At 37.1% G+C, this 12,315-nt stretch overlaps 1 protein-coding gene across 6 annotated transcripts in view; it reads left to right on the top strand.

Moving 5' to 3' along the window:
• Positions 1-12,315, top strand: part of LOC131105168 (sodium- and chloride-dependent transporter XTRP3-like) — a 42,013-nt gene that overhangs the window by 15,653 nt on the left and 14,045 nt on the right. For 5 of the 6 annotated variants that reach the window (XM_058053022.1, XM_058053020.1, XM_058053023.1 and 2 more), the window contains 3 exons: positions 4,912-5,052; positions 6,905-6,996; positions 7,091-7,318. In XM_058053022.1, coding sequence (XP_057909005.1) covers positions 4,938-5,052; positions 6,905-6,996; positions 7,091-7,318 — 435 coding nt within the window. In that variant the 5' untranslated portion in view covers positions 4,912-4,937. Of the gene's footprint in view, positions 408-4,911; positions 5,053-6,904; positions 6,997-7,090; positions 7,319-12,315 lie in introns of all 6 variants that reach the window. The other variant, XM_058053019.1, reaches the window with a different exon arrangement.

Genomic DNA, 12,315 nt, shown 5'->3' with positions numbered 1-12,315 from the left:
GGAGAGCTGACCGTCGGACTTTTGGCTTTCAACTAGAGCCGGAGCTGAGTCACCAAAATCCCCCCATTACACATGCATGACAACATTACAAAAAGTAAAAAATATATAGAAATGACAAAATATATTTCAAAGGATGCATTTGCATTAACACGATATACTTTATTCCATTAGATATGTTTCATTACTGCAATAATAAAGTACGCGAAGCCCCGCCCACTGCAATCAGAGCGGTGTAAAAGACTGTCAGCCAGCAGGATCAGCTCTCATATTGGGAGACGCAAACATGGAAAAAGATGCCCGACCCAACTGGGACAATCCCATGCAGTTCATGATGGCCTGCGTTTCGTACGCGATCGGACTGGGGAACGTGTGGCGCTTCCCGTACCTGTGCCAGATGCACGGCGGAGGTAAGAGCGCCTATTTCGTGGGTTTACGTTCACCTTGCATCGTCTCGATCTAGTCATCCATTTGTTGTTGATGCTCAACACAAATGGAGTTCCTAACAGATAAGTAAAGTTCTGAAGAGTCCGAGGCGGGGTATCGAACTTGGTAGTGAAGTTTTTTTTTTTTCTTTCGAACATTAACTCGCACACTCCTCGCTACGTGAGACATAACCGCCCACATCTTGCAACCACAAGAGAAAAAAAAAAACCTTTTTCCTCACGCCCACCCCTCCGGGTGGCAACCCCCCCCCTATCGATCATACAAAATACAAAAAAGCACGGAAAACGATCAATGTCCCTCCAGGGAAAATCACCATTTGAACTTTGTAGTAGATTTCACTTGGTATTATGGTAATGGTAATGGTTTAATTTCATTCATTGAATGCATCCCATAATCAGTTCACAGTTCCACATGTCCAAAAGGAGTAGGAAGAAGCAAAGCTTATTAAATCCTACCCCTCCATCTGGTACTTTTACAATCACTAACTGTTACATTTGTTCACTTCCTGCTTTCCATAATACAGTTTAATGGTTTTCATTTTTTTTTATTAATGTACCTCGTACCAAAGTACTACGTGATATGAGCATACAATGCCATAATGGCTCGGTATCTTCGGTACGAGGTGCATTATTAAAAAAAAAAACAAAAAAAAAAAACAAAAAACCTTAAACTGTATTATGGAAAGCAGGAAGTGAACAAATGTAACAGTTAGTGATTGTAAAAGTACCAGATGGAGGGGTAGGATTTAATAAGCTTTGCTTCTTCCTACTCCTTTTGGACATGTGGAACTGTGAACTGATTATGGGATGCATTCAATTGTAATCTGATGCATGTTCAAATGAAATTAAACCATTACCATTATGTTGCCTGGTAAAACTTTATCAAGCACAGGACACAAAATTATTATGGAGTTCTTTATTCTGGAATTTAGGATTAGATGGTTGACTACTATTTTTAGAAAAGGTATCAAAGTCAAGAAAGAAATCTCTACAATAATAATAATAGTGGTTCTATACCAGGGGTGGGCAAATATTTTGACTGGTGGGCCGTATTGAGTCAACAAAATTGTTCGGGGGGCCAGAACATATATTTAACACATACACATGCACACACACGCTATTTTATGCTTATAATTTTATTTGTCTAATTTTATTATTTGTCTAATTTTATCTGTAAAAGTGTTGTACTTATTAGGTGTATGTTCTCATTTTTTCAGGAGCATTTTAAATATCAGACCACATCAAACTATGTCATTTAATTTAATTTAATTTATTTATTTTTACTAAATAAGACATCCGACTTGCAAGTCATGTTGCCAGTTTGTATGTTAAAAGTTGAAATACTTAAAAAGCAACTGGCGGACAGGATTCAAACACTTGGTGGGCCGTATTTGGCCCCTGGGCTGTAGTTTGCCCACCCCTGTGCTAGAGCAATTAGTTTGGGTAAAGGTACTTTTACATAATTCTGATATAATTCAATAATTAGGACTGTCAGCGGGAATTTCCTTTAATTTTTTTGGAAGTGTGATGAACGTCTGCACGTCCTGTTTGACCCTCGACCCACACCGTAGTTTAGGGGTGGGCAAATATTTTGACTGGTGGGCAGCATTGAGTTAACAAAATTGTCGTGGGGGCCAGAACATATATTTAACACACACACACTATTTCATGCTTATAATTTTCCTTGAATTATTTGTCTAATTTTATCTGTAAAATGACATATTTTAAATATCAGACCACATCAAACTATGTCATTTATTCATTCATTCATTTTCTACCGCTTTTCCTCACGAGGGTCGCGGGGGGTGCTGGAGCCTATCCCAGCTGTCTTCGGGCGTAAGGCGGGGTACACCCTAGACTGGTCGCCAGCCAATCACAGGGCATATATAGACAAACAACCATTCACACTCACATTCATACCTATGGATAATTTGGAGTGGCAAATTAACCTAGCATGTTTTTGGAATGTGGGAGGAAACCGGAGTACCCGGAGAAAACCCACGCATGCACGGGGAGAACATGCAAACTCCACACAGAGATGCCCGAGGGTGGGATTGAACCCTGGTCTCCTAGCTGTGAGGTCTGCGCGCTAACCACTAGACCGCCGTGCCGCCCTCATTAAGGTTATAATGCAGATATTTAAAGAAAGATACTAATTTGTTTCTTTTGCTAAAAAAAAGACACCACAGGACAAGCTTTGCACATGACAGGAAGTAGATTTTATTTTCCTGATGCATCCTGTTAGCGTTCCTTTGAACCTGTTATGTGTGTTCTTTGTGCAGGTACCATATGTGTAGTCCTGCTGCTACTCGGCCTGGGCTTCACTACCCCTTCAGGGAATTACTGGTTTAGCATGTTCCTAGACCACCGTGCCGCCCACTATGTCATTTAATTAAATTTAATTATTTTATATATATTTTTTTACTAAATAAGACATCCGTCTTGCAAGTCATGTTGCCAGTTTGTATGTTAAAAGTTGAAATACTTAAAAAGCAACTGGCGGGCCGGATTCAAACGCTTGGTGGGCCGCATGTGGCCCCCGGGCCGTAGTTTGCCCACCCCTGTTCTATACCCTGTCACATAAAGCGCATCCTCTTAATAGCTTGTTACACATTTCAACAACAAGAGTTGGCACATTGAGATATATACTCAACGCAATATACAAGTGTATGGTTAGAAATCATAAAAATGTACAATTTCTTGAAAGAGAATTCAAGTCTACATACATTACTAACTGATGACATGAACGTTGGACAGCAGTTTTGCTCCCAGCACCCAAAAGATCACCTAAACATAAAAAGACCCACACACTATAAGGACAGACTATTACTATTCCACTACAAACTATTATGTTGAAGAATGCATAATATTCTGAATATTTACCTCAGAGTTGACTCATGCACCCCCCCCCACACACACACATACGTAGCTTCTACTTGGCTCTCGTCCAACCCTCACTTCCCCTTTCATCTAACCGCCCAACAACCCCTCACAAACAGCACACTGACCCCTAGCGCTGTCACGTGGAACTGCACCAAGGACCACTTATTTTCCACTGGGTTACAATTACCATTACTCAATCCATTCCATAGTTTGATTCCACATACTGAAATGCTATGGCTAGCATAACGTAGTATATATATATATATATAATTATAATAATATATAATAATATAATAATAATATATAATATATAATAATATATAATAATTATAATATAATATATATATATAATTATTTTTATTTTTTTCCCATTTCCCCTTCTCCCGAATAGCTTCATCCTTAATTATTAATTAATAAATAAATAATTAATTATTATTATATTATATATATATATATTATATATATATAATATATATGTTATATATTATATTATATATATATTATATATATTATTATAATTATTTTATTTTTTCCCCTTCTCCCTAATAGCTTCATCCTTAACCAATATTATCACAATATCTAATTATTAATTATATATATATATATATATATAGTATATATTATAAATATAATATATATATATATATTATAAATATAATATATATATATATATTATATATATATATTTTTTTTTATTTTTTTCTTGAAATATCTTTGTAATGAAAAATTGTTATCATTTCATATTCCAGGTATTCCTCAAAAATCATATTTTTGATACCATGCCATTCACATTTTTAACTTACCTTTATGCAACACACAATGGATCCTCATATTTTCTATTGTTGTACGGGGTCATTTTCTTTTCCAAAGATGTAAAAAAGTGAAAAATGAAGATGTTCCTAACATGAAATCATTCTTGTGTGGTCCTAAATATAATACTAAATATCATACAAGTGATTATTCCTAACCAAAACGGCAAAATTGGCAAAAAAAATACGCATTGATTCTAGTATGGGTCATTTTTGACCCACTTATGGAAGAGTGTAGGGTCCAGTCACTAGTGCATCTAAGGGTTAAAGTATTTTTATTCAAATGTACAAAAAATATACAGCATTTATACAACGCAATACTAAGTAAATACATGAACATTATAAATATTTTTAAAATAAATACATTAACTACGGTTTTCTTACATGTTTTACATGTATAACTAAAGCAAACATTTAGGACGTGCTAAGCTAAAATGCTAAAAAGATTGTGTCAATCACATTCATACCTATGGACAATTTGGAGTCGCTAATTAACCTAGCATGTTTTTTTTGGAATGTGGGAGAAAACCGGAGTACCCGGAGAAAACCCACGCATGCACGGGGAGAACATGCATGGAAACTCCACACAGAGATGGTGGAATCGAACCCTGGTCCTCCTAGCTGTGAGGTCTGCGCGCTAACCACTCGACCGAGGTCAAAGTTGACATGATAAAACACACGATGAAAGTGATGCTACGTGATGCTATAGCTAATACATAATACATACTAATACACGTTTATTAAGTCGTTTTTCTGCTTGTGCTTTTCTACTTTAGGGAGTTTCTTGATTCCATATCTGCTGATGCTGCTTGTGGAGGGCGTGCCGTTGTTCTACATGGAGCTCGCCATCGGTCAAAAGATGCGCTTGGGAAGCGTCGGGGCTTGGCATGCTATTAATCCTTATTTGGGTGGAGTGGGTAAGTTCTGTGACAGTTACTTTTTGACCACAAGAAGGCTCATTTACAATGGAAGTATAGGCGACAAAGGCATATTTTGATGGTTCTTAATTGTATATGATCTAATTAAGCTAAAGTCATTGTGCAAATGTGAAGTCACTACAAGGAGATTACGGGTTGGCTGTGAAGAATCTTGAGTAAAAGTTGCATAATTTCTTCATATCCGTCACACATGGTGATGTTTACAGATGATCCCAGTGGTCTACAACCTCCCCCAACCTCCGTGTTATTTATTATTTTATGATATTTATTATTTGGGGTGTCACATGATATTGCGAGATTAAAACGTGACAAGATTTCTTGTTCTGAAATAAGGGGCTCTCGGCTTTGTGGGGGGGTCTTCACAGACCTTGGCCTTGGTCCTTGGTTCTTTGTCAGTTCTACCACATGCATGTGCTCGCTCAGCATATCTAGAAACCTCATCTTTGGTCTTCCAGACCCAAGTTTCAGTATTTGAGATCATTAATTTGATGTAAAGTGCGTTATAAATTAAATTGATTATTATTATTATTATTAATTATATATATATTTTTATTTTTATTTTTATTTTTATTTTTATTTTTATTTTTATTTTTATTTTTATTTTTATTTTTATTTTTATTTTTATTTTTATTTTTATTTTTATTTTTATTTTTATTTTTATTTTTATTTTTATTTTTATTTTTATTTTTATTTTTATTTTTATTTTTATTTTTATTTTTATTTTTATTTTTATTTTTATTTATTTTTCCCATTTCCCCTTCCCCCTAATAGCGTCATCCTTCACCAATATTATCACAATCTCTTAATATTATTAATTATTATTATATTATATATATAATATATATATTATATTATATATTATATTATGTATTATATATATTACTTTTATTTTTATTATTATTATTTTTCTCATTTCCCTTTCTCCCGAATAGCTTCATCCTTCACCAATATTATCACAATCTCTTATTAATTATATATATTATATATATATCATATATATATATTATATATATAATATATATATAATTTTTATTTTTATTTTTATTTTTATTATTATTTTTCCCATTTCCCTTTCTCCTGAATAGCTTCATCCTTCACCAATATTATCACAATCTCTTATTAATTATATATATATATATGTATATATATATATATATATATATATATATATATATATATATATATATATATATATATATATTATTATATATATATATATATATATATATATATATATATATATATATATATATATATATATATATATTATTATATATATAATATATATATTATTATTATTTTTTTTAATTTTTTTTTCTTTTTTTTATTTTTATTTTTATTTTTATTTTTATTTTTATTTTTATTTTTATTTTTATTTTTATTTTTATTTTTATTTTTATTTTTTTAAATTTATTTTTCCCATATCCCCTTCTCCCTAATAGCTTCATCCTTCACCAATATTATCACAATCTCTCCATCTCACTTGGCCAAACCATGTCAGTCTGGCCTTCTCTTTTGGGGACAGAAGTGAACACATTTAAAATAATATTTAAATATAAAATAATATTACATTTAAAATAATATTGAGAAACTGAGTATCTGTTTGGTACAGACTGAAACCAAAACTGAAACCATGAAAAATGCAAGAGAGCTGTGAAGCATCCAAGCTTATTTGAGAGTCAAATTGCATGAGTATGATCCATTTGTACGTGTTGACAGGTGTTGACAGGTGTTGACATTGAACGTAATCCCTGCCTCCCACAAAACTCCACATTTGTCCGTGCCTTCCCTGTCGCTGTGCCAATATTTCCATATTGATTGATCATTTCAGGACTTGCTAGCGTCATGGCTTCCCTGTATCTTTGCCTCTACTACAACATCATCAACGCATGGAGTTTCTGGTACCTCTTTAATTCATTTCAAGTGAGTGTCTCAATAACATCTTGCACCATGTCATTCAAGACGACATCAGAGCTCATTTGTTCATGAGTTCAAACTCCCTGGTTTGCATTCACAGTCCGTCCTGCCTTGGTCACAGTGTCCTGCTAATGCCAACTTGACAGGACCGCTAGAAGAGTGCCGGAAGGCTTCTTCCACGCAGTATTTCTTTTTCAGGGAAACACTGAATATTTCCCCCACTATTGAAGACACCGGAGGTGTGCAGACAAGCCAAGTTTTGTGCCTTCTGCTTGCCTGGATGATAATCTACCTTTTCATTATACATGGAGTAAAGTCATCAGGGAAGGTAAGAGAACATGCCCTCCTGGTACATGGGCTAGCATTTGTGTTGCTATGGTAACCGCTATGCACAGGAAAGCAAAGAGAGCGAGACTGAAATGATTTCACCAACAAATGCAAGCTAACATTTAGCGCAGGGGTCTCAAACTCAATTTACCTGGGGGCCACTGGAGCTAGGGCAGGGGTGGGCAAAGTACGGCCCGGGGGCCACATGCAGCCCACCAAGCGTTTGAATCCGGCCCGCCAGATTTCAAATTTTAACATATTTAAATTTTAACAAGTATTTCAACTTTTAACATACTTTACTACGTAAATATGAATACAACTGGCAAGTCATGTTGCCAGTTGTATTCATATTTACGTAGTAAAAAAAAAAGTAAAATAACAGATAAAATTAGACAAATAATTCAAGGAAAATTATAAAGCATAAAAGTGTGTGTGTGTGTTAAATATATGTTGTGACCCCCCCGGACAATTTTGTTAACTCAATGCAGCCCACAAGTCAAAATATTTGCCCACCCCTGAGCTAGGGTCTCGGCGAGGCTGGGCCGCATCAGGTTTTCTAAAAAAAAACAAAAAACGCATTTATTAAAAACAGAAAAATGAATAAACTTTGCTTTGGTTCCGATTTTCTACAATAAAAGCTCTGATAAAACATTCCACCGTTCTCAAATATCTTACTTTTTATTTTTCTACACAAAATAAGATGAAAAATAAACAAATCAAGAATAAAGAAAATCAATCAATCAGTAATAAATAAATATAATAATAATAATAATAATAAAACGGCAAATAATAAAAACTTAAGAAACCACATATAGTTGGTGGGTAGACAAATGATTTTTTTCAGATTAAAATGAACAAAGCATTATTAGAGCCCTGTAGACATGACAAAACACGACTATAGTCACATTTATACTCTTTTTATTTACAACATATTGCGCAACTGCAGGGTCTTGAGACACATGCTAACTCGCAAACTCGGGAGCTAGCGACCTAAACGGTAGCCTTCAATTTATTTCCTTTAAGCTTAAATAGCCAAAAACTTACCACTTCCACACGGATAGGGAGGATAACTATTAACAGTTATTTAACCTTTAACATGAACATGAATCAAACGTAATAATTTTTTCTGGGTACATGATACCATACAGCATCCATATCAAACTTGCGCGGGCCGCACTAACATTAAACTTTCATATCAAGGCGGGGGCCTCAAACTAGTGGGCCGCGTGTTTGAGACCCCTGATGTACAGTGTTTTCTAGAAAAAAAATACACTACCAATTTTGTACTGTACTATGTACCGCAAAAAAAGGTCAGTAAGGATAATTCATAATGCCGCCTACAGAGAACATACTAACTCCTTATTTCTAAAATCACAAATACTTCAACTTGCTGATATAGTTCATCTTCAAATAGATAAAATAATGTAAAATAAATAAAGTAAAATAAATAATGTAAAAGGCGGCACGGTGGTCTAGGGGTTAGCGCACAGACCTCACAGCTAGGAGACCAGGGTTCAATTCCACCCTCGGGCATCTCTGTGTGGAGTTTGCATGTTCTCCCCGTGCATGCGTGGGTTTTCTCCGGGTACTCCGGTTTCCTCCCACATTCCAAAAACATGCTAGGTTAATTAGCCACTCCAAATTGTCCATAGGTATGAATGTGAGTGTGAATGGTTGTTTGTCTATATGTGCCCTGTGATTGGCTGGCGACCAGTCCAGGGTGTACCCCGCCTTACGCCCGAAGACAGCTGGGATAGGCTCCAGCACCCCCCGCGTGAATGAATGAATGAAATAATGTAAAATAATAAAGGCTAAAAACAACCAATTAGCTAAAAATTCCCTAAAAAAGGGAATAAGCAAACGGGAATGGCACGGCACGATATGGTCTCGCACATTTTTCAGACAAACAAGTCTTCCTTGGTGGACGTCCAGCTTCCATATTCCATATCCATATCCATATTTTCAGGCAATCATTACATAACAAAATAGAATATTTATGAATAATTTCTGGTGATTGCATTGAGGACAGGCGTCCAGCCAGCATCAAACTGAGCTCCGTTCATCACTGACTGCTATTCAGCAGATGATACATTGGCAGTCGACACATGTGGGTCAATTTAATAGGCCACAATTATAATTGGTCAGCCCAATATTGAAGGAAATATGAAACTGTGACCCATCACGCTCAACATCGGCAGATACTGTATGTAGTTCCGTGTGTTGTCATTTAAATCGAGAAAAACACAATAACACATTTTTCTGGATGATTACTGTACTACAAATTATTGCCGATAAATGATATTATTGTCGACATTACTTTGAGATCATTTTTTCACGAATGTAATGAGAACTGTATCAAAAGCAAAAACTGACCCCGGAAATACTATGGAGTTGACTTTATATGCACAGTGTGTTCAGTTCTGTGTCGACTACACAGTTAATTTTTAATGAGGTGGGACATTTTCTCCATGTTTGGTCAAAGTACACGCAACAAACTGCGTTTGGTGTGTACTTTCTCCAGTGCTCTATTTTCTTGCTCGTTGGCCATGATGAACCTTGGCATTCAAACTTGGTTCTTCGCCTTCCTTCCTTATCGCCGTCCTTAAGGAGTGGCTCATCAGGGAGTAGGAGCATCCAGAGTCAACTTGAAATTATTATTATTTATTCCAAAATTTAATGAAATGATTTGTGCAATTTACTGTTTACGCCGTACATTGTTGTTCATATTTGATGTCATGTATTTATTCACCGCATTATTATTATTTATTATTATACGGGAGCCAGGCAACGACATTTCGTTGGCAATTTCACTGCTGTGTTATTGTGCAATGACAATCAAGAATACCTACCTACCTACCTACCTACCTACCTACCTACCTACCTACCTACCTACGTATCTACCTACCTACTTACCTTCTCTATCTCTCAATCCTACCTAGTACCTACCTAGGTACCTACCTACCTACCTACCTACGTATCTACCTACCTACTTACCTTCTCTATCTCTCAATCCTACCTACCTACCTAGCTACCTACCTACCTACCTACCTACCTACCTACCTTCTCTATCTCTCAATCCTACCTACCTACCTAGGTACCTACCTACCTACCTTCTCTATCTCTCAATCCTACCTACCTACCTAGGTACCTACCTACCTTCTCTATCTCTCAATCCTACCTACCTACCTACCTACCTTCTCGATCTCTCAATCCTACCTACCTACCTACCTACCTACCTACCTAGGTACCTACCTCGGTACCTACCTACCTACCTTCTCTATCTCTCAATCCTACCTACCTACCTAGGTACCTACCTACCTACCTACCTAAATACCTTCTTTATCTCTCAATCCTACCTACCTACCTACCTACCTACCTACCTACCTACTTACCTTCTCTATCTCTCAATCCTACCTACCTAACTAGGTACCTACCTAGGTACCTACCTACCTACCTTCTCCATCTCTCAATCCTACCTACCTACCTAGGTACCTACCTACCTACCTACCTACCTACCTACCTACCTACCTACCTACCTACCTACCTACCTACCTACCTTCTCTATCTCTCAATCCTACCTACCTACCTACTTACTTTCTCTATCTCTCAATCCTACCTACCTAACTAGGTACCTACCTAGGTACCTACCTACCTACCTTCTCCATCTCTCAATCCTACCTACCTACCTAGGTACCTACCTACCTACCTTCTCTATTTCTCAATCCTACCTACCTACCTACCTACCTACCTACCTACCTACCTACCTACCTACCTTCTCGATCTCTCAATCCTACCTACCTAACTAGGTACCTACCTAGGTACCTACCTACCTACCTTCTCCATCTCTCAATCCTACCTACCTACCTAGGTACCTACCTACCTACCTTCTCTATTTCTCAAGCCTACCTACCTACCTACCTACCTACCTACCTTCTCTATCTCTCAATCCTACCTACATACCTACCTACCTACCTAGGTACCTACCTACCTACCTTCTCTATCTCTCAATCCTACCTACCTACCTACCTACCTACCTACCTACCTACCTTCTCTATCTCTCAATCCTACCTACATACCTACCTACCTACCTACCTACCTTCTCTATCTCTCAATCCTACCTACCTACCTACCTACCTACCTACCTACCTACCTACCTACCTACCTACCTACCTACCTACCTACCTACCTACCTACCTACCTACCTTCTCTATCTCTCAATCTTACCTACCTACCTAGGTACCTACCTACCTACCTTCTCTATCTCTCAATCCTACCTACCTCCTTAGGTACCTACCTACCTACCTACCTACCTTATCTATCTCTCAATCCTACCTACCTACCTTACTACCTATCTACCTACCTACCTACCTACCTTCTCGATCTCTCAATCCTACCTACCTACCTAGGTACCTACCTACCTTCTCTATCTCTCAATCCTACCTACCTACCTTACTACCTATCTACCTACCTACCTACCTACCTACCTTCTCGATCTCTCAATCCTACCTACCTACCATCCATCCATCCATCCATCCATCCATCCATCCATCCATCCATCCATCCATCCATCTATCTCTATCTATCTCTCTAGTGGTTAGATTACAGGGGCCTTAATGCCAAGACACTGCACAATGCACAATGCGTACCCCATGAGATACTGAAGTCTTGCAGGGTGCTACCAATTTTAGCTCCCTGGCCATGAGTAACGAATGCAAAGACCAAAGACCGCCATGACCACCCACCAAGACCTGTTTCAATTTAAGATTATGTCTTTTGGACGTGCCGGGGTTTGATGGAAACCGTCTTTGGTGAGCTGAAAGGAAGGACATTTTGACAAAATCATTGTGTTCCCAAAGACACAAGGAACAACAAATTCATCCCCAGACTAGCTGACCTGGCAGCGCCCCTAAACCATCTAAAAAAGAAGGACGTGCCGTGGGAGTGGACTGCAAGTTGCAGTCACCACCAGTCCTTTCACAACCCCATCCATACCTCAGT

The sequence above is a fragment of the Doryrhamphus excisus genome, chromosome 17 (genome assembly GCF_030265055.1).
Source record: "Doryrhamphus excisus isolate RoL2022-K1 chromosome 17, RoL_Dexc_1.0, whole genome shotgun sequence".
In the NCBI taxonomy this organism is placed as follows: Eukaryota; Metazoa; Chordata; class Actinopteri; order Syngnathiformes; family Syngnathidae; genus Doryrhamphus; species Doryrhamphus excisus.
The sequence above is the reverse complement of the archived record's forward strand: the minus strand, read 5'-3'. Positions and strand labels throughout refer to the sequence as shown.